The sequence below is a fragment of the Mesocricetus auratus genome, unplaced genomic scaffold (assembly GCF_017639785.1).
Source record: "Mesocricetus auratus isolate SY011 unplaced genomic scaffold, BCM_Maur_2.0 Super-Scaffold_100015, whole genome shotgun sequence".
Lineage (NCBI taxonomy): Eukaryota > Metazoa > Chordata > Mammalia > Rodentia > Cricetidae > Mesocricetus > Mesocricetus auratus.
Window position 1 is genome coordinate 20,235,399 of NW_024429198.1, and position 23,941 is coordinate 20,259,339.

General features: G+C 41.7%; 1 protein-coding gene across 3 annotated transcripts in view; it reads right to left on the reverse strand.

Annotated features, from left to right (window-relative positions):
* Nucleotides 1-20,235: 20,235 nt before the first annotated feature.
* Nucleotides 20,236-23,941, reverse strand: part of Fbxl7 (F-box and leucine rich repeat protein 7) — a 379,760-nt gene continuing 376,054 nt past the window's right edge. For all 3 annotated transcript variants that reach the window (XM_040757670.1, XM_005081305.4, XM_021233667.2), the window contains exon 4: nt 20,236-23,509. In XM_040757670.1, the coding sequence (XP_040613604.1) occupies nt 22,773-23,509 (737 nt within the window). In that variant the 3' untranslated portion in view covers nt 20,236-22,772. The remainder of the gene's footprint in view (nt 23,510-23,941) is intronic.

The following is a 23,941-nucleotide window of genomic DNA, read 5'->3' on the forward strand; positions in this document are numbered from 1 at the left end:
CCTATAACCCCTATGGAAATAGAAGCAGTCATCAAAAGTCTCCCAACCAAAAAAAGCCCAGGTCCAGATGGCCTCAGTGCAGAATTCTGCCAGAAATTCAAAGAACAGCTTATACCAATTCTTCTGAGTATTCCATGCAATAGAAGCAGAAGGGTCTTTGCCAAACTCTTTCTATGATGCTTCAATAACCTTGATCCCCAAGCCACACAAAGACACAACTAAGAAAGAGAACTTCAGACCAATATCCCTCATGAACATTGATGCAAAAATACTCAATAAAATACTGGCAAATCGGATCCAAGAACACAACAAAACAATCATTCACCACGATCAAGTAGGTTTCATGCCAGGGATGCAGGGATGGTTCAACATACAAAAATCCATCAATGTAATCTACCATATAAACAAGCTGAAAAACAAAAATCACATGATCATTTCACTATATGCTGAAAAAGCCTTTGACAAAATCCAACACCCCTTCATGATAAAAGTCTCATAGAGATCTGGGATAACAGGAACATACTTAAACATAATAAAAGCTATATACAGTAAACCAACAGCCAACCTCAAACTAAATGGACAGAAACTTAACGCAATTCCTCTAAAATTAGGAACAAGACAAGGCTGTCCACTCTCTCCATACCTGTTGCGACCGCCTTGTCCAGCAAGGAAGACACGACTCTGGAACTCTTCTCAAAGCGGTTTATTCAGGAACCTTGAAACAGTCTTCTTCTCCCCGGGGAAAGCCAGCCCACAGCTTATATGGCCTAGGCATAGCCAACCCCAGCACGCCACTTGGCGACAGCAGATAGGTCCACATACATGGAAGCAAGCCATGGACCTGAGCCTTGACCAAATATTGAGTTGTTTACTCCAAGAGCGCTCACCGTAGGGAGGGTGGTAGGTGAAAGCCCGCACCATCTTTAATGTGCGGCACGTTGCAGCTCTCCACAGTTCCCCCTTCTTTAATTAAAGACAGAATGGGTGAAGATAGAGGCCTGATCCCTGGTGTGCAGACCTGGGATAATGTGCTGGTGACACCCACAGACTCTAGGCCTGTGGTGACCCAGACCCATCCCATACCTATTTTCCCAGGGGAAGAATCTCGGGTACAATCTTGTCTTCCGAGGGTAGCTTAACTGCTTACAAGCAAACCCTCGTGCAGTGCTTAGCCTTGCACCCCAGTCGGAGAGGAATTTTCGTTCTTAATAATGGCCAACCAGGCCTGGGGGGACTGTCCTGCCTCCATGGCCGTAAAGGCTTGGGTGATCATGGCTGCATCACGCTTTTGTGTGACTCTAATCTTGCAAATACACCATAGGCAAACCAGGGCGACCGGTACCAAAAGGCCTGTAAGCGCCCCCAAGCCCTCCCATTCCTTTAGATGGTCCATGGTGGAATTTAACCAGGAAGTCAGGCTGCTAGCAAGGGACAGGTCTACTGGAGTGGAGTTCACATGCACAATAGCCATCCGGAGTTCTCCACACATACCTTTTCAACATTGTACTTGAAGTTCTAGCCATTGCCATACCACAACAAAAGGGGATCAAGGGGATACAAATTGGGAAGGAAGAGGTCAAACTTTCACTGTTTGCAGATGATATGATAGTTTACATAAATGACCCAAAGAACTTTACCAGTGAAAGAACCCTACACAGAGCCCCCTAGGAAAAGAAAAACAAGGCCAGCCTGTTGCCTAATGAAAAAACCCAGACCAGGTGCCTCGCCCAGCTGGCAGGATGTCAAACAGGATCTGTGGTCACCAGAGCAGTCATGGGACCCTGATAATAATTGCTGAAGCATGCCAGGGTCTTTTATGTGGCAATACCAGGACACCTAGTCCTTTGCAACTACCCCTGCCCCCCGGTTGTGTCTATGATCACCATAGTAGTCATGGGACCCAGATAATAATTGCTGAAGCATGCCGGGGTCTTTCATGAGGTGTTACCAGGAAACTTAGTCCGTGGGAACTACCCCTGCCCCCAAGATGAGCCAATAAAATGCCTGTTGCTATGCTGATACTTATGTAACTATTAAAACTCTATAAATATTATGCTCCCTACAAGCCGGGTATGCTCTGCACCCGAGTTGCAGTAGCATCCACAGGTGCATGTGTACTCAATAAATCACCTCTTGCATTTGCAGCCAGTGGTCTGGCCCCAGTTCTTGGGCAGAGGGTTCGGTTCAGTGCCCGGCACTTTGATGCCGAGGTCTTTCATTGGAGGTTCCACTGAGATTTCTGCCCCAGAACCACCAGTGCCACCGGGAGGTAAGCTAGCTGGCACCCTGTCCACTTTGTTCTTTGTTATATGTATGTATGTTGATCTGTCTCTGCGTAGTGTTCGAAAGGTTGGCTATGTAGTCATTCAGTAATTAGGGCAGCTTGAGAAGGGGCTGACTAGCCCAGACTTCTCTCCCACCACCCTGGCAGATGTGCCAGAGATCCAGGAGCTCAATTGTTTGGAGCTCATGGCCCTGAAAAGGGAAAAATGGGACCACTACTCCTGTTGACCCATCTGAGTATTTACTTCCGGTTCTCTGCCGAAAGCGCACAGCATGTCTGGTCGTAAGTTGCTTAATTGTGTTATTTGTCTTGTTTGTCTACTTGTCTTTGTATTTTGAGTTTTCTGATTCAAGCATGGGACAAACCATAACCACCCCTTTGAGCCTTACTTTAGATCACTGGAATGAAGTGCAGATTCGTGCCTCTAACCAGTATAAACTGCACATCTGAGTGGCCAACCTTCGATGTGGGCTGGCCATGGGATGGGACCTTTAACCTAGAAATTATCTTACAGGTTTAGGATCGGGTCTTTGACAAGGGACCCCATGGACACCTGGACCAGATAGCATACATTGTTATTTGGGAAAATTTGGCTACAGACCCCCGACATGGGAAGCCCCATTTGTGACTCTCTGACCTCCTCCGAAGGCAGTCTCAGAGAAAACCGTTGGCTCCTTCCCTCCCCCCTTCTTCACCCTTGGTCCCTGTCCCAGCTCCTGATCATCATCTACCCCCAGATGATGCGCTTCTCATAGACTTTTTAAATCTTGCAAGGGGAAAACTAAAAATAACACGTTTTGTAAAGTTAATTTCAATTTGTTAATAGGTTTTCATGTTCAGGATAAATAATTTTTCAACCCTGGATGACTATCCTTACAACAGTCTATTGGTAAGATGACTTTCACATTAAGACAGCTGTTGCATGCCAATTTTTTTAAATAAACAATTCTTTTTATAAGTTGGTCCTATGGCTGAGGACTTTGGCCAAGCCTAGCTAGTCAGTGGCCCATCTTATCCCTCTGTCTCTGTTCTTGTCTGCCTATACATGTGGTGCAGGCTAGGGGTCTTCTCTTGCTGCCCTGAACACATGGCATGATGGGCAAAAGTCCCTCCTGCTATGTGCCATGGGTTAGAGCATGCTGCAGCAGGGTCTCCTATCCCTGAGCATGCAGTGAGGCAGCTGCTCTGTTCTCCAACTGCTGCTGCAGCCCTCACAGCTGGGCCTGCTCCGTCCTCACCTGCCTGCCTTTGAGGTGTGCAGGATGTGAGGATGGGGATCTCTCTCTCTCTCTCTCTCTTTCTCTTTCTCTCTGCTCCACGCACATGGCGTGCTGGCAAAGGAGGCATCTGCCAGCTTTTCCCTCTACCAGAGCTCCCTCTCCCTTTCCCTCCCCTCCTCCCATGCCCTCCCTCCAACCCCCCCATTATCCCCTTATTTCCCCAGGGAGGGTGAGGCCCTCCATGGGGGTGGCCACAGTCTGTCATTTCATACAGGGCAGGGCCTAGACCCTCCCCCAAGAGTTCAGGGTGAGAGTGCATCTCACATTGTTGGATGGGAGTCCGAAGTCCGTGTGTATACTCGGGATGGGTACTGATCTGCTGCCCAAGGCTCAATCGATTACCTAGGCCTCCTCACTGACACCCACATTCAGGGGGTCTTGTTCAGTCCCATAATCTAAGTTTTATTACAAGCATAGACAAAAGCGGTGCAGGTCCCACCGTTTTACAGTCAGTCACATGGCAAGCTGGCCACATGGCTGGCTGGTAGCCATTTTACTAAAGTTAAAAGAGATACCTGATCCACCATCTTGACTAAAGGTGACCACATGAAAGTTATAAGGTTCCATCCTCTCAACAAGTTTTTTATTCAGATTTAAAATGTTCATACTTTTATACACAGGAATGCTAAGTTTTATAATCTAACAGTCACCTAGATAATAATTGTTTTAAAGGCCTAGAATGTATTGTAATTTTCAATATTAAAAAAATTAAAGGATTTAAAAACAGTTTTTAAAATGTTTTCAATTTATAAGGTTATAAGATATTTATACTGTTAAAATGTTTAAAGCTAAACCTGACAGTATAAAGTTCTAGTTTTATAAAGGTTAACAAAGTTTATACTTTCAACAGTTAAGCTTAAGGCAGACAAACCTCTAATACTTCAGAGACCTGAAGAACATGGCATTTAAAATGTTAATTTAAAAGCTTATAATATCAGACAGACTGCCAGATCCTAACAGTGACCCAAATTCTCCAAAGAAGATTACGAGACACCCTGGTCCCTACACCTGGATTGTGTTGACGCTGATCAGTGAGCAAGATGCTCAGGGGTGACACCTGCTGCTGCCAGGACCTGGCCCAGAATGTGGACAAAGCTGCTGGACACTGGAAAATTGATTGCATCCCTTTTGCGGAGACAAAACAAGGTCAGTCTTTTCCATGTCCCTCTTCCACAGAGAGAAAGAAAACTCAGTAAAGATTGATGCTGTTCCTGATACTTGTGCCTTCAGTGCTAGTAGAGGAGACTTGGGTATGGCTGTATATGGACTGATACCTAACACTTTTTAATAGATTCGGAGACTGTATAATTTATCCTTCTCAGATCTCTAAAAGTATTAATGGTTATCAGCTTGACATCAGGCAGCCAAATCCACAAGACTATAGTTAGCTTGGTAATTCATTTTATTTATATAAAAATCAAGCCTTAATGTGTCTCAATAAGGACCAAAGGATGTAAATACTTGTTAAATCACAAGCTCCAGGTTTTTAGGTTTATTTTTGTTATCATCTAAGTATAAACTTAAAGGGCTTTTCATCAGGCCAAAGATACCTCTGTTCAATTCATACCTGGCTACCTGGCCAGAAGACAAATGTACACTATTAGCCCAAATCTGTAGTTTCTGCTAGGATGCAAAATACAGATATCTACTTTTTCTACAATGTAGATTTCAGTACCAATTGATAATGCTAATGCACCTATAACCTTTATGTCCTTTTGTATAACAAAATTTACATAGGCTTCAGAGGATCAAAAGTCATACAGCTTGCATCCACTTCTCACAGGTCAAAGAGGACTCCAGATAAGTACAGCCTGTTATCCCACCTGTCTGTTCCTGAGAATGAGATTTTCTCTCCTGGTCATGGGATTCCTGACCTTCCTGATCACTAATACTATGGGTCTAAAGAGTTCCAATTAAAACTCTAAGTTTTAACTTCTGTTCCCAGTTTTAAACATGTCTTAAACAGGTTTCCACTTCTGGCAAACACATCTGAACATCAGTTGCTGACCACAGCCTGCTGCTAAAGACTGTGAGCCCTAGACTTGCTATGGATATGAACCAGTTCAGCTGATGTGGACACCCTCTGTCTCTTCAACACAGTCTGCCAATCAGCTGCTCCTGGATAGATACCCCATTGCCTAAATTCCCTTTTTGCTTTTGACTTGCATTTCAGCCTTCTTGGGTCCCCTAATTTCATCCCAAATTCAGCAAGAAGTAGCATGGAAAGGAATACATCGCCCTCTTTTCCCTGGATAAGATGCTAAGTCAAAAGGAAACATAGGGAACAGTATAATAAGAGAGGGAGGCATATGTGCCACTCTCAAAGAGGAATGTTGTTTTTATGCAGACAAGACTGGGGTAGTAACCGAAACACTGGATAAACTCAAAGTGAGGCTGACTGTTCATCAGAAGAAATTTAAATCCCAACAATACTGGTATGAGGGTTGGTTTAAAAAATCCCCCTGGTTCGCTGCACTAGTCTCTACTCTTATGGGCCTCCTAACGTTTGGGACCTGCATTCTCAAACAATAATTCAAGCCTTAGTCCTAACTCAACAATACCATGCCCTCAAACAGACGGAACCATAAGTAAACCTTAAATAAAGAGGGCTGGACAATAGGTATAAGATTCTACCTATTCACAAGAACAAGGGGGGAATGAAAGACCCCTACCCAGGGCCCCCTAGGAAAAAAAAAACAAGGCCAGCCTGTTGCCTAATGAAAAAACCCAGACCAGGTGCCTCGCCCAGCTGGCAGGATGTCAAACAGGATCTGTGGTCACCAGAGCAGTCATGGGACCCTGATAATAATTGCTGAAGCATGCCAGGGTCTTTTATGTGGCAATATCAGGACACCTAGTCCTTGGCAACTACCCCTGCCCCCGGTTGTGTCTATGATCACCATAGTAATCATGGGACCCAGATAATAATTGCTGAAGTGTGCCGGGGTCTTTCATGAGGTAATACCAGGAAACTTAGTCCATGGGAACTACCCCTGCCCCAAGATGAGCCAATAAAATGCCTGTTGCTATGCTGATGCTTATGTAACCATTAAAACTCTATAAATATTATGCTCCCTACAAGCCGGGTATGCTCTGCACCCGAGTAGCAGTAGCATCCACAGGTGCATATGTACTCAATAAATCACCTCTTGCATTTGCAGCCAGTGGTCTGGCCCCAGTTCTTGGGCAGAGGGTTCGGTTCAGTGCCCGGCGCTTTGATACCGAGGTCTTTCACCAGGGAACACTTACAGCTGACTAACACCTTTAGCAAAGTGGCAGCCTACAAGATCAACTCAAGAAAATCAGTAGTCCTACTATATACAGATTATAAAAGGGCTGAGAAAGAAATCAGAGAAACATCACCCTTTACAATTGCCACAAACAACATAAAATACCTTGGTGTAATGCTAACCAAATGAGTGAAAGTCCTGTATTGCAAGAACTTTGAATCTTTAAAGAAAGAAATTAAAGAAGCCCTCAGAAAATGGAAAGATCTCCCATGTTTATGGATAGGTAGGATCAATGTAGTAAAAGTGGCAATCCTGCCAAAAGCAATCTACAGATTCAATGCAATCCCCATTAAAATCCCAGGACAATTCTTCACAGACCTTGAAAGAACAATAGTCAATTTTGTATGGAAAAACAAAAGACCCAGGGTAACCAAAACAACCCTGTTCAACAAGGCAATGTCCGGAGGCATCACCATCCCTGACTTCAAGCTCTGTTATAGAGCTATAGTCTTGAAAACAGCTTGGTATTGGCACCAAAATAGACAGGTAGACCAATGGAATTGAAAACCCTGATATTAACCCACACATGTATGAACATCTGATCTTTGACGCAGAAGCTAAAAATATACAATGGAATAAAGATAGCATCTTCAACAAATGGTGCTGGCATAACTGGAGGCTGGCATGTAGAAGAATGCGGATCGATCCATGTTTATCGCCATGCACAAAACTTAAGTCCAAATGGATCAAAGACCTCAACATAAATCCAGCCTCACTGAAGCTCTTAGAAGAGAAAATGGGTGGTACCCTTGAATGAATTGGTACAGGAGATAGCTTCCTGAACATAACACTAGTAGCACAGAGAGTGAGATCAACAATTAATAAATGGGACCTCCTGAAACTGAGAAGCTTCTGTAAGGCAAAGGACACAGTCAGCAAGACAAAAAGGCAGCCCACTGAATGGGAAAATTTATTCACTAACCCCACATCTGACAGAGGGCTGATCTCCAAAATTTACAAAGAACTCGAGAAGCAAGTCTCCAAAACGACAAAGGATCCAATTAAAAAGTGTGCTGCAGAACTAAATAGAGAATTTTAAATAGAGGAGTCTAAAGTGGCTGAGAGGCACTTGAGAAAATGCTCAACATCCTTAGCCATGCAAATCAAAACAACTCTGAGATACCATCTCACTCCTGTCAGAATGGCTAAAATAAAAAACACCAATGCCAATTTATGCTGGAGAGGATGTGGTGAAAGGGGAACACTCCTCCATTGCTGGTGGGAGTGCCAACTGTTTCAGCCACTTTGGAAATTAGTATGAAGTTTCCTCAGAAAAATGGGAATAAACCTATCACAAGACCCAGCAACTCCACTCTTAGGCATATATCCAAAAGATGACCATTCAGACAACAATGTTCCACTATGTTCATAGCAGCATTATTTGTAATAGCCAGAACTTGGAAGCAACCTAGATACCCCGCAACTGAAGAGTGGATAGAGAAAATGTGGTACATTTACACAATGGAGTACTATTCAGAAGAAAAAAAAAACAATGGAATCCTGAGATTTGCAGGCAAATGGATGACACTAGAAGAAACCATCCTGAGTGCGGTAACACAGTCACAAAAAGAGAAACATGGCATGTACTCTCTCATATATGGATTTTAGACATAGATCTGGGGAGTGCCAGCATACAGTCCCATGGTCAGAGAGTCTGGAAAACAGAACCTTCATTCAGTGGCTGATGGAAGAAGAGGCAGACTCCCATGGCTAAGCACTGAGCTGAACTCAAGAAAGCCAGTAACAGAGAGGGAGGACTGATAAACCAAAGGGATTAAGACTGGGCTGGTTTAACCCCCAGAAACAGCTGACATGACAAGGGTTAACTATTGAATCCCAGGCTGATGCCTGGGAATCCAGGATGGGACTGATCAAGACCCCCTGACTGGGGGTGTCAGTGAGGAGGCCTAGGTAATCTATTGAGCCTTAGGTAGTAGATCAGTATTGATCCCGAGTATACACATGGGCTTTGGACTCCCATCCAATAATGTGAGATGCACTCTCACCCTGAACTCTTGAGGGAGGGTCTGGGCCCTGCCCTGGATGAAATGACAGACTGTGGCCACCCCCATGGAGGGCCTCACCCTCCCTGGGGAAATGAGGGGGTATTGGGGGGGAGGTCATGGGAGGAGGGGTGGGAAATGGAGAGGGATCTGGAACTGACTTGTGAAACAACCTTGTTTCTAATCTAAATTTAAACTTAAAAATAAATTATAAAAAATAAATAATAATAATAATAAAAAAGAATGAGTGTACTTCAGGCTTCTCAACATTTGAATTAATGTTTTATACAAAATCTAAAGCCTGACATGGTGGTACAAGCCTTTTATCCCAGGAGTCAGGAGACAGAGGTAAGTAGATTTTTGTGAAGTTTCTGCCAGCCTGATGTCAGACCAGGCAATACTATATAGTGAGACCCTGTTGTTCAATAAATAAATAAATAAATAAATAAATAAACAAATAGAATTGTGACACACACCTTTAATCCCAGAATACTGCAAATAGAGGCAGAGAGATTTCTATGAGTTCAAGGAAGAGAGTTTTAGGCCAGCCATAGTTACACAGTGATACCCTGACTTTAAAATATAAAGTTAGAAAATTCATCTGGCATGTTGTGATGGCTTTAGAATGTAAGCTTTCTGAGGGAAAGAAATCTGCCTGTCTTATTTCCTGCTGTATCTCTAGTGCCTCAAAAATTGGCATCCTTTAATGGACATCCAATAATCCCATTCCATTAAAATTTTTATTTTATCAATAAGTTATATGTAAGCACATTCCCTTTTTTCATACAACATATTTAGACTCTATCCATCCCCACTCTCCCTCCAACTTTCTCTTTCTCCTTTTTCTTGTTCTTACTCTTAGTCTTTTTTATAGCACACTGAGTCCTATTAGTTCTACCCATGCATGGATGGATGTAGGATACCATCCATTGGAGAACTTGCAACCTATCATAGACTGCATTTCAAAAGATAACTAATCCCTCCCCCAGCAGCTATAACTGCCAATGGCAGCTTCTCATTTCATGGGGACTTCATGAGCTCCTTTCTTGTCTATGCTGAAGCATTGACTGAGTTGGTCTCATACAGATCTTTTAATGGCAAAAGACTCCTGTTAGTTCATGAGTGCAGTTGCCCTTTCATGTCCAGAAGACACCTTCCCTGCCCTCTGACCCTGATGATCTTCCTAATTCCTTAATGTTACATGAGTTTTGGAAAGTTGTGGGATAGATGTCCCATTTAGGACTAAGAAATGCTTCTTTATTTTGATCAAACTGCCTCTTAATGATGTTCATTCATTGATAGATGATGGACACCTTGAAGGCAAGAATTATGTGTGCTTGTGACAGAAGCAGAGTGAAGACTACCAATGAAGGTATATTCAATTAAAAGTCCAGAAAATGGTCAACTTTATAGACCCCGAAGGACCTTTATGTGTTAAGAGCATATGTAAGCTGAAAATCTGGCAGGTGTGTTGAGCTCTTTCTCAATCAAGGCTCTAATTTTCCTTTTGGTTGGGCATGACAGGCTTAGGAGTTGCTAGATTTTAGACTCTAACAAAAAATAAAATTGTTCAAGTCATCAGTGGAATCCTAGTTTTATGTTACTGCACTTCCTGCAGACTCTGATCTGAACAAGCTACTGAAGAATAGTCTCTTTCTCATTTGAATACTACTTCACCGTTCCCGGTAGACCACAACTTCTTGGAAGTATTTGCTATGAAATTGTAACAATATAGGATGAAGTGGTACCATCATATCTTTAAGGTGTTTTTGTGCCTATAACCCTTTCATTATGTCTTTCCACAGTCAGATCAAACTATTTTATCAAAGAGAATATACTAAGAGGCTTCACATAAAAAGTTTGCTTGTGTTCTTTGGAAATTAGTTCCCTGTGATGCTGACTACTTCTTGTTATCAACAGTTTGCATTCTGCTATAGTTTTGGCTGGTGTATTTGAAAAGCCAGCACAAAGCACACATTTCAATATGACCCCACTGGCAGTGAGTACCAAACCAACATTGTGTTTGGCAAAGGAGGAACTTCTAAATGCCATAAATAAATACACTCATCCTCACTCACAGTAACTAGAACTGAGAAAAATATCCAGGCCATGAGGCCCTGTCTGCATCCTTCTCAGATCATTATTTATTCTTTTGGCTCTCTCTTATGGCATTTCAATTTTATTGGCTGAGTCAAACGTCTTTTTTGTCTTCATTCCAGCATCAGTAGGATATCTTATTCTTTTATTCTTTCTAACCAGAGTGACAAGAACTAGAATGGTGCTGATAAAATCTGAATGGCAGATACAATGCTCAATATTTTTATAAATGTGGTTCAATTTTTGTATTGTTTTGTATCTTGAAATGATTGTTTCCTCTCTCTCCCTCCTTCTCTCCTTTCCGTTCCTCCCTCCCTCCCTCCCTCCCTCTCTCCCTCTCTCCCTCTCTCCCTCCCTCTCCCTCTCTCCTTCTCTCCCTCTCTCCCTCTCTCCCTCTCCCTCTCCCTCTCCCTCTCCCTCTCCCTCCCTCTCTCTCTCTCTCTCTCTCTCTCTCTCTCTCTCTCTCTCTCTCTCTCTCTCTCTCTGTGTGTGTGGTTCAGGTCTTTCTTTCTTTTATAATAAGGTCAGTCCATCACGGAAATACGACCAGCAGGAATACTTCCAAAAGGCTTGGCTCCTAAGCTGCTGTTGTCTCACATCTAATAATTTAGAAAAATTTCCAAGCATTGACATAAAATCAATGGCAGAACCTGGAAGCAATGTCTTCTAGACTGTTCTTCCATAATGTAATGATTAACAAACATAACCAGACCTGATCTTTTTATGAAAAGTCCAAGCAAACTTTTCTTTATAAACCTGTCAAGTGAGTTGGACTGTCTTTCCATGTTTGTCCTTTCAGGGTATGTGATGACTTAGAGTGGAGATTTATCTTGGTTCCAACTACTGTGAGGGCCTTCTACCATGGATTCCTAATATCAAGAGGAATGCTGAACGAAGTCATTAAGCTGTTACTTTTGAATTTACCTTTGGAAACAACTCAAGTGCTGAACCATGGTTAATTTAGGGGCATTTGGAAATTGTTAATAAAAACGCTGAGAAGAGGTCAACTCTGTTCATTCTGAGAGTTTTGACAGTGCTCTTTACTTTCAGATTGGAGTATTGGAGTGTTTTTAGGAAGGATGAAGAAAGGCCCATAAAACAGGTCTAAGTCTACCGAGACAATAGGATGGTGGCTGAAAATGGTTTTCTGGACTATTATATGTTTACATGTGCAAAGGCCTACTAAATGTAGCTGCTTGATCATGACTTGAAGTAGATCAAGATCAACTTGTGTGTTAGCCATATTTCAACACAAAACAGGCAATATTTATAGCTCTTTTAGTACATGATTCACATATACTGCAAACTTCAAAACCTAGATGAAGAGGATGAAGAAGCAGTAGATATTCCAATGATACAGGTGAACTGAAGTGCAGTTATAATCCTTCCAACAAGAACTGGTCCCTTTACAAAATGAAACTTAATGTTTAAAACCAATGGTTCTCAACCTGTGGGTCATGACCCATTTAGCAAACTTCTATCTCTAAAAAATTACATTATGATTCATAACAGTAGGAAAAGTACAGTTATGAAGTAGCAGAGATAATAATTTCATGGTTGGTGATCATCACTACATGATGAACTGTATTAAAGGGCCACAGCATTAGGAAGGTTGAGAACCACTGTTTTAAACATCTAGCTATTTATACTTCCAGTCTATTGATGGAAATGTGACAAAAATATTTTGAGGCACTAAAAGCAGTAAACCCACAAAGTTATTGAGATTATGTTTTTTCAAATGTTGCAAAGGCTTTGGAATTGCTGTAAATGAGTTTTATGAATTGTTGAACCATATCTATCAAAAGACTGTTTGTAGCTCAGTAACAGCTTCCAAAGACAGTCTTGACAGTCATTGTGCTGGTTAGTTTTAAATGTCAACTTGCCCTAACATGGAATCACCTTGTAAGAGTTTCAGTTGGGAAATTTCCTAGATCAGGTCAGCTTGTGGATGTGTCTCTGTGGGGGGGGGGATTCACCTTCATTGCTTTGCTCCCTGATGTAGGAAGGCCAAACCCACACTGGGCAGTACCATGCCCTAGGCAAGTGGAGATGAATGGTATCAGAGAGATAGCTAAGCACAAGCCTACTAGCCAGCAACTATTCTCCATTGTTCCTACCATGCTTGTTCAGATGTGAAGTGAGTTCCTGGGTTGGAGGTGCTGCTGATAACAAGCAATCCTGTCTTCAAGTTTTTGCCTTAACATCTCAGTTATGGACTATGGATTGGAATTGTAAGATGAATGACCCTTGGTTCTCACAGGAGCAAAATGTAATAGTCTTAACACAATATAAAGAGCAAAAGTGAAGAGGAAATCATGATCAGTGAGTAAGCATCTTCAAACATCATGAATATTTTTACAGAACAAACCAACTAAATGTCATCAAATGTATTACTCTCTGTTCATATTATAGGGTAATTAAATTTTTTCCACACATTTTGGAATTTTCCTGCTAGACACAGGGTAAGAATTCCTATGTGGCTCTTTAGAACTTTTTTTTAACTTTCCAGGGTCATCTCAGAAAAAAAAAGAAAAAGAAAAGAAAAAAATGTATTGTGTTTCCAACCAAAAAGCTACTGTGTCATGCAAGCAGTATTTTTTATTGGACCCTGAGTAACCCGTCCTTATAAAAGTTGATCAAGGAGCTATTCGAAACAACCAAAAACTCTTATTGGAACTCTATTTGCTCCTTTTTTTCCGCTGTGACCATTATGTCTGACAGAGAGAACTCAAAGGAGGAGAATTTTACTGTGTTTCAGGTTGTCAGAGACATTCCAGTATATCATAGCCCATGCTTCCCGTGACATGACAACAAAACTAGGAAGCAGAAAAATCAGGCTAGAACCAAAGATAGAGAAAGCTTTAGATTTATCTCCCCTTACCTAAATCCATGCAAAACTACCTACATAGACATAATAAAATGTTACAAAAATGCCATGATTGGACCTACTTCTATGGAGACCAGTTGGATCTCTCTTAGCCCACCTCCACACAGTGTCTGTAGCTTATGTGGCAAATATGCCATCCTGTTGGCCTCTCTAGGCTTCATCTTCGTAGCAGCATGCGCTGTTTACTCAGGCATTGCCTGCAGAGAGACTGAACCTGCTACACAAATTCCTGCTCTCACAAAGTTGTTTTGTTTTCTGTTACTTTGGAAGACCATCCCGTGATCATGTAACTTGTGTGTACAGGAGGCCTGAAAATGCATGTTCTACATCCATCAGGGGATGCAGTCAAATGCCTTTTAGCCACATCAGTGGCGTTCTGTCCATGCTTTAATGGTTGAGTCCAACATTTACTTACAGGTCTCTGTTATAGATGTTTCTCAGATTCATATTCTCATTCTCACCAGCATCCCTTCAGACACACTCTCTTACCTGTCTTTTATTTATTTATTTATTTATTCATTCATTTGGTGTTATCTTCCTTGGTTGTCAAGCTTACCAGGAACTTACTGTGTAGCTCACTTTGAGCTCAAATCTTTCCAAACACCCATCCCCATCTTCTGAGTGTTGCAATTACAAATGAGCACCTCACACCTGATTTCTCTTTACAGATTTGAACGTAATAATTTTCTAAATGAGTTTACATTTGAACATCTTAGGTTCTTCTTTTAGAGGGGTCTCACTCTCAAGATATTTTCCTTACTGTGAAGGCCTCGATTTCTCTTTAGTAGTGTCAGTCTCTTTAGCATAAAGATCCTATAGTCCACTCTGTTTGTCCAATTCCAAGCTGCACATTCTTCATCTTTCTGTTATATACTTCTCCCTCTTGGTTTTCAGTACAAAGTTGGCTAAAAGCTGCAAGGAGTCACAAATCAAATCAGTATCCTGAATATTATCATGACTTGAAGTTCTCTCCACTAAATGAATTAACTCATCACATTTGAATTCATCATATTTTTAAACTTCCAGAAGGACATGGATAAAAGGCAACCAGAAGATGATTATTTTCTGAAAATAGCACATAACAAATATACAAGTGACCAATTCCAGTGAGCATAACGAATGACCTTTCTCAAGATTCAAAAGGGGACCAAAATGAATATAAGATCCGGAAACTTAAGACCTAAATCTGAATTTGTACGTCCTTGTCGTGGCAATAAACCTGATCAAGCCACATCACAGAAATGGAAACAGGTTTCTTTAAAAGGATTTTAAAAGTAGCACTTATCATTCCTTTAACAATGGCTGATTAACTCTCAGTTTCAGCTAAAAGACACTCTTAGCCCAATGGTTTTTTTTTTTTTTTTTTTTTTTTGGTTTTTCAAGACAAGGTTTCTCTGTATTGTTTTGAAGGCTGTCCTGGAACTCGCTCTGTAGACCAGGCTGGTCTTGAACTCACAGATATCCACCTGCCTCTGCCTCCCAAGTGCTGGGATTAAAGGCATGTGCCACCAATGTCCAGCCCTTAGCCCTACTTTTAAAGCCTTGTTTGAGACTCTACTACTTTTGAAAGCCTGTCTTGAGACTCTGAAAGGGAAGCAGGTTTTAACGTAGGCTTCAGTCCATGCCATGTGGAGAGGAAGATTTGAAACTGCTGATAGGGTATTTTTGTACCATTCAGAACATTTGTTAGGAAAGGTCAATTTTCTCCTTTCTCAGAACAAGCCAGTGGCTGTGAAGACTTTTCCATCAGAGATCAGACGGTCTACACAGTAAGTCTGAGTGAAGTTAAAGAACCAGAACTTCTTAGTGCCTACAAAGGCACAGCCATGATATACCATGATCACCTGTAAAGTCATCTAAAAACTTGTATAAATGTTTAAAAGGAAGGGACCAATGCTCTCCCACATCCATGTTTGCTTTCCTGTGTGTGCTGCTTCAAAGAGAAATGTGACACACATGTGCATAGGAGGCTCAGGGCAATGGTACTAGCAAAACTCTGCAAGCTTGGAAATCTGGAAGGAGACTGGTTTTAATTATATGAGTGAGAGGTTATTATTTGAGTATCTCTTCATTTTTCTAAATCCACAGCCTCTTGATCTCTGGGTCTGCAGCATGTCTGTGGTCATTCATTATTCTTTGGTCGTTCTAAAATTATAAACACAGAGGAGAGCCAACTGGAGTCCCAGTGACCCAACGAGCTCATGGAAAAATTGTGCCGAACAGCTGCCATTCATATGGATCCATCAAAAGTCACATGTTTAACCAAATGCCTGCAAAGACTATAGGAGGAGATGTTGAGACTCTCTCACTCTGTTCTACGGTAAGTATTTGTTGAGCCAAACGGTCTCTTCCACCACTTTACCAAGTGGAATAGAATATGTATCTTGACTATCTCAGTGTATACTTGGAAACCAACAAACGGTACAGTTCAAATTAAGAACATTGTTAGTTACTTTCAGAGTGATAAATACAAAATTGTAAATAGTAGTTGTATCGGCTTTGTCCTTCATATCTTAAAGCAAAACAAAAAAGAAACAGAACCCACCACAGGCTCTCAGATAATAGTGGAGGAGGCTGTTTGTCCGTCTGTTATAGCCCTTTATCTACTTTCTCATAAATAAAAAGGGTCCTGGTAACTTTGTTTAAATCATAAATGTAAATACCATGTAAAACACATGCTGTGAAATCTAACACTTTTCTACTTTTTCACTTTTCATGTTATTGATAGAGTGTGTCTGTGTGTACTTTAGTGTTTGAAAGGATGCTGGAAGTAAATGAAGTTATCAATTACTGGTTAATCTGCGTAACGCATGACTATCTAGGAATGGTATGAATCAGGGCCTGGGAGACACTCAGAGCTCTGTGAAACCATGACAACCATCATTCTGCCTAGAGACAGGATTCAAAAGCCTTTTTGTTCCCTTTGCACTTGCAGCAGCTTGTGCTGTTTAGTTCATTATGACTGTACAAATAAATCCACATTTGCCATCCTAATGACATGTGCGATTTCCAAGAAGTCCTCCTTAGTGACATTATAGGCAATGTTTAAAGGCTGTTTATCAGCCTTTCTTAGGCCACCCACTATTTTTTAAGCTTACTGACATAGTTCATTTCCCAGTGAAGGGATATAGTAAACTGAACTGAGAAACCTCAATTATTTGGGTCACCCTCATCACAGGTATTTGCATCTGGAGTAATACCAACAGAGAACTGTGTTGCTGATACTTCAAGAAAAAGTGAGAGAGGGAACAGCTAGCTTTTTGGAAATCCTGATTGCAGGTTTATGGGCAGGCGTATGGGCCACCCATGCTTGTACCATTATTGCATATGCTGTTTGAAGGGGCATACAATCTTTTGGTATCCTGGCTTCTCCAAGAAATTATGTTTCAGGGCCTTTTTTTCCTCATAATGCTGCTATCTACCAACACACACACACACAGGGGTAAGAAGGTACACAATGGGAAAGGAGTTTAAGGAGGTATAAACTTCACAATGTATCATGTGCATGGAAGTAACTGACAAAAAACATAAAATATTGGGGTCAGAGAGTTAAATGCAAAAGCATGAAAATATTTATTCATTAATCCAACAAATGTTTATTGAGAGATGCTTATGTTCTGCCATTGAGAGTCTGACCTGGTAGAATTTATCAGAATACTGTTATTAGAGACAACAGATTATTAGGGACCTCTTAGAGAAGTAGACCCTTGAGACTGATTTCCCATTCTGACAAGGCTGGCATTGAGAAGTAATAGAATGGTATACTACTGAATGTTCAAAAAAGCATTTGTGGAGAAGACTCAGAGGAATAATATTTGATAGCATCAATTTATCTCTGACATATTAAAGTGGTGTGTGTGTGTGTGTGTGTGTGTGTGTGTATGCGTGCCCACACACAGGTCTTCTATAGGTAGTCACAGCTGCTGTGTGTTCATGATTGCAATGGCCATGCCATATCCAGGAAACAGTGTTTCCTATTCCTCTCCATATGCTTGATCTTAACATCTTTCTGTATCCTTTGATGTGCTGGTCCCTGAGTGTTAGAGAGGCTAATGCATTTTATTTGGAGCTGAACAGCTAATAGTCACTTATTCTTAGTACTCTCATAATTTGTCTCTGCATTAACAATTATCCTCTTCAGAAAGTTTTTCCTGACCCCAGCTGAGTCATGTTGGTGTATGTTGATATATCAACATGCATGTATAGTAGGCAGTTGACTACAGTAGTATGCTTTCCCTTAGAGTCTGTGATTCCCTCCTCCCTTTCTCAGCTACAGATTCTTTTGACCTGGCCTATAGGACTAGCTATTCCCTTCTGTGTTGAACTCATTCATCCACTGTTTGTAATAGTGTCTGGCATATTGTATATGATCAATAAACGGTTACTTGATACTTTTTATCATGATCACTTTTTAATTCATTAGAGAGGATGATGGAAATATCCAGTGTTTACTAATGTACTAATTACCATGTAATCTAGGATAAAATTTAGATGTACCAGTTTCTCAGCGTAAAGTCAGGAGGTGAGCAAATGCAAAGACAAACATTTCACAACACAGAATGTTACTGGTTAGACAACATAATCCTGCACAGCTGTCCTCACACACCTGGATGGCTTGCACCACTAAGTCCTTGCACATTCAAAGCAGAAAGGTGGGTTTTTTGAATAGTCAATAAGATTGGCCTCTGAGACATGGATATCTGCTGAGCTTTTGAGGCAGACTGCACATCTGCTTTGTGGAAAGGCGGGTCTCTATCCTGTATAACATCTGAGACAAGGTGTTATTTGTTAGACTGCAACCTAATCTGCTAACTGGGAATGGGAAACAGTTCATGAGATGAACTTGTGGCCTAAGAAATGATTTTGTGCTGGAAGTGAAAAGGGGAGTGCATGTACCCAGGTTATTCTGGTGGTTATCTTAGTGAAATAAGCCCAAGTTGCTCTTCAGGAAGGTTGAGCTATATTCAGGCAAGACTTAGTGATAACACCAGCATATACTGTAAACAAGTGATGCATGCTCACTGTTAATGCTATTTCTCCCCATGGAAGAACAATTTCCTAAATATATATCCAACCCCAAATTCAATGGATTAATAGCATCCAAATGGAAAATACTGTAGATTTTTAGTGTATTTTTGCAATATATACCTAACCTTTCAGTATTTCTTCTCCATCTTATATTTATTTCACTTTACAAAAATTATCTGGAGTGATCATGATGGCTAGGTATTGAGACATTTGGTAGCTTCTCTTTGATAATGTTGACATGGTAAGCAGTGCCATTGTCCTACTTTTTCTCTTAAGTTCCTCAATCTTTTAAGTTGAAATTGAATTCTCTTGAAAGTCAAGTATCTGGAAGGCATTGTCTAATTGTGAACAAATGATGAAACTCTAAGAAGTCAATGAGTCTCAAAGGGAATGGGGTTTACCCACTAGTAAGTAGCCTTACTCTCAGATCTTGACAAGGCGTGAGTTACCTGAAATTCATGCTCCAAAACAGTTCTGTTGGGTTAAGTGACAGCTGTCACAGCAATACAGTTTGAAACATTTTTTGAGGACAAATACATTTACAACTGATAAGATGCTGTCCTCTAAAGTCTCTCTAGATGCTAAGGGTGAATCTCTCCAATTGCTTCCTTTCTTCATATTAATTTAATTCTAAAGGTTCAGGTAAAGAGGGAACAATTTGACATTTCACTTCTTCTAATTGACTGATATTATTTTCTTCTCCATCAGGTTGGCATAACTTCTCCCATATTTTAATACTCTGAGACACTAATGAATGGCAAAACATTGAGGATCTTCTCGTCCATTTGTAATTAGAGTCAGAGTGTATTCAAATCCATGATTATTCATCCATAATTCTAAGATCCATGCATTTCTAAAAAATGAAATATTTTAATCATTTACCATAGAAATTGACATGTTAACACCTGACCTGGATTAATATAAGGATATCTATCATGTTTAATAATATTAATTGCATTGCACCATATTCACTGGTACAGAATGCTAATATATTTAATTAAGGATACTGTCCCAGATTCTCTGTGGTATTATAAAATCCATCAAATATAATTTCTTTTAAAGTGCAAAGTTATGAATTCAACAATCTTGTGGGAAGAGTTTGGACAAGGAACCGAGTCCTGGATCATCTTGTAATGTTTTATTCATTTACCTGCCAATTTAAATCCAAAGTCCTAAGGTCTAAGGGGACAACAGAACATTGAGTGTAACTTTAAAGGGACAATAACAACAGTGAGCTGCTTGTTCTGACTTCAGCAGGAAGGATTTATTTATTTATTTGTTTATTTATTTATTGCTTGCTTTCCAGTGTCCATATCCAAACAGCACCCATCTCGGATAAGATTATTAAAAATGGAACTGAGTCTGATTGCCAACATATTGCTTTATTTCTTGGTGGAAGTAAATTAAGGCTTTCTAGAATTATACAGCACGCAGTGATTTGAACATTAGAGTTAAAGAGAAACAAACAAACAAACAAACAACAACAAATGAGCATTCAATTTAGCAGAGCAAGGAAGGAAGCCATGTTTTAAAACAGATACATTTCTTAATGAGACCTTTTGCTTGACCTCATAAATCTACTGAATTGTGTTCCCAGTGACCTCTGTTACATGTCCATACCCCTATCCTGATGGAGAGCAGAAAGGGTGAAGAGGATGGGAAAGGGAGAAACTGGGAAGGACCCATGTGCTGGGCAGCTAGCAAGTGTGAAATGCCCACTGGGTCTCACATGAAAGTTAGTGGCGATAGAGTTACTAAAAATGGCTTAGGGAACCACTTTGGATTCCCTTGCTCATTCTGGGGAGCAGTAAACCAACTCTTTTGGAATGTTCCAGTATCGAGGGTTACAGACAACCCATTGTGATGCTCCAGTCCACAAACTTTGGCAGAGCCACAAGTCAGAGGTCAGATGGGTGCTACCTACGTTCAATTTCTTTTACGGTTCTAAACTCAGTGGCTGTCACTAGATCCTGTCCCCAGCGAAAACTTTTACTTTCCCTTATGATAGAATCTTGTTCACCTGTCCATACCGAGGAGGGTGTGAACTGAGCAGAAGCTGGGATTCACAGAATGAATGACAGTAACCTCCTGAAGAGTTGTCAGCTTTGTCACTTAACAGCTCCTTCCCAACACAAGACAATAGTACACACCGGAGCCTACAGTGGGAGTGCAGTTGTCGAGCGGAGTATAAGCTTGCTCTGTAACAAATGTAGCGAGCTTGCCTTGGAGAAGCAGAGGCTCTGGGATTGGAGGATAGATACTCTGAGAAGATGGTGGCCGAACTGTTTCAACAGTGGTGGGGAAGGAATGTGGCCAGAGAAAAAAATGGGGGAAAGTTCTAAGTTTAGTAACAAAAGACAACTGGAATTCACGAAAACTAGTAGCAGGATCTCATCTGGCTATCTGATTCTTTAAAAATGAAACTAGTAAATTGCTTTGTATTCAGAAGGGACCATTTAAAAGTCCATCAACTTAAAATTCAAATTTTGAAATGATTTTAATGTTCTGTCCCAGTACCGTGGTGGGTGGACCAACATCTGTCTTACCAGTGTGTTCCCTCTTCTGTGTGACTGGCACTTCTGAGTGAGCAATACTGAAACACCTGGAAGTCTATTGTACATTCTTTAGTGGAAAGCAGGCAGACAGCAGGCAAGGTGGCGTCTGTATAATTGGACACTTATAAACTTAACCCCGGTAGGCTTCATGCGATGGAGAAATAAATAGATGAGAGAAGTCAAAATGAAATGTGAATGACAGAGGACTAAGGCATCTGTCCCCACCGGCTGCAGGACAGATGCGCCTGAATCATAGCATATGTGTACTGAGAAGGGTTAGAAAAACCTTTGAGAATGTGGGTTCTCTTGGACTTCACTTGTTAATTAAAAATTATCAGGGTCTCTACTTGGACTTGAAAATGCTCAGCAGATGCAAGCTGACAGGGAGATTATAGGCCTCGTGTCAGGTGCACTCTCCTGCCTGAGCGGGATGCGGTGGATGGAGAGAATGCTACAGCACATGTACATGTGCACAAGCTAGCCCCCTTCCCCCGCACAGAGTTGTGTTGGTTCTTAGAGGACAGCAAAAGGACATCCTCCAGAACTATATGTGCACCGACGGTGACCCCACAGAACCTCCCAAAAGCACAGCTCACTCACAAACCACTTCTCTCACAGGTGCTGCCTGTGTGCTTTATACAAGGCTCCGCTTATGGACGTCACTATTCTCTCAGTTCTAGAACGGGCATGAGGCTCATCCCTACCTCTAGCTTCTGGGGGGTGGGAATCTGCAGCCCAGATAGGTAAGGTGTTCTGATCAAGATCACATAGCTAGTTAGTGGCAGAGCTGGGATAAAAAACGTGTCTCTTTTTATTCTGTCTGATTTTCCATAATTCTTTAGCATGGGGAAGCTCTCTGCACACATAAAGTGTTAACATGACTTTAACTCCTATTTGCTTGCTGTGGGATTTAGGAGTGGGGCTTCTGTCCACCAAACAGTTTAACAACAGCTTTAGAGGGCCTTATTCTGACGCTTACTGGTGCAGCTGTTGCACCATTAAGGTGTGGAACTTTGGGGCATGGTTTGTGGACCAGCAGGGAAAGGGAAGATGTAAGGTGCATTTCTGAAGACACAGTGACCAGCCTGCTGAGGTGTACCCTTGGTGAGAGTGTATGTCTACAAATGAACCGAACAGAGCTAGTTTACCGTGGTAGAAATTTGGTTTTCCTCCTTCATTTCTTTGACCTTGTTTGCTCATGAGAAATAAAACTAAAAGTCAGACTCCAAAGAATTTTCCCAGAAGAAATAGGGGCTATGAGTGGGTGTGGGTGCTTACATGGGTCACGTTTACAAAACATTGTTTGGTTCATGATGCTGTGAAAACATGCCCGACGGGAGCTGTCCCTTCAGAAGAAAGCAGGGTTGGTATGCTCAATGACACAGCGCTTGCAGTGGCGCTTCACAAACCGCAGGGCCTCCACGGAAACTTCACAGTCCTGGACGTTCAGCATCTGCAGGTCAAAGCAATTGGCAGCCACGATCTGCAGGCCCTGGCCGGTGATGCTCTCACAGGATTTGAGGCTTAATCTCTTGAGATTGAAACAGTTCAAAGCCAGGGATTCCAGGCCTGTGTCAGAGACCAAAGGACACTTGCCAATGTCCAGGGACTTAAGTTTTGTGCAGTTCTTGGCAAGGTACTCCACGCCATGGTCCGTGATGCCCTCGCAGCCCCTCGCATTGAGGTAGCGTAATTTGCTGCAGTACTTAGCCACATAACGAATGCCCACATCCGTGATGCGGCCGCAGTGGGCAATGCTGAGGTACCGCAAGCGGGACTCCAGTTTAGCAATCTCCCGCAGGCCAAAGTCGCTGACAAAGCGGCAGTCACTGACACTGAGCTCCTTGATGGATGTGCAGTAGATCACCAGGTAGCGGAGACCCTCATCGGTGAGGCGGACACAGCGGCGCAGATAGAGGTGTGTGAGCTGCGTGCAGTGAGCTGCGATGGTGTGCAAGCCTTCGTCCTCCAGCACGAAGCAGTCCGTCATATCAAGGTATCGGATAGAAATCTGTTTGCCATGCAAGGGGGACAGTTTAATGGAGGCCTCCCGGGTCAAGCTGATGCAAGTAACTTTGGAGCACCCTGCATAAAGACACAGAACACACTCTCAGATCAACTTGCCAGAGTGGGAACTTGGCTTCAGGGAGCCATTGAATCTTAGTCCTCTTTCTAGTCCAATCCAGGGGTTAACGCTGATAGTCTACAGAGAAACAGTTTAGGAATGATTTCCTCTTGTTGGATTATTTGTCAACTTTCCTGATTTGGGGCTTAAGTGGATTTACAGATTTTAGAGTTGGAAATACCAACACGTCTTGGGGAAAATCACACTATAATTTCTTTGTCATAAAATGGGCACAAGCAGGAAAGCTGTAATGGAGTGAGACCATGTGCCTAAATATCTTGCTATGATCCTACGAGGTTCAGGAAGTTCCTAAACGTCTGGCAGTGATCTAGTAGTTTCTTGATTCAAAGAAATGAAATGAGAGAGGGGAGAAGTAAGAGAGAACACTGGAA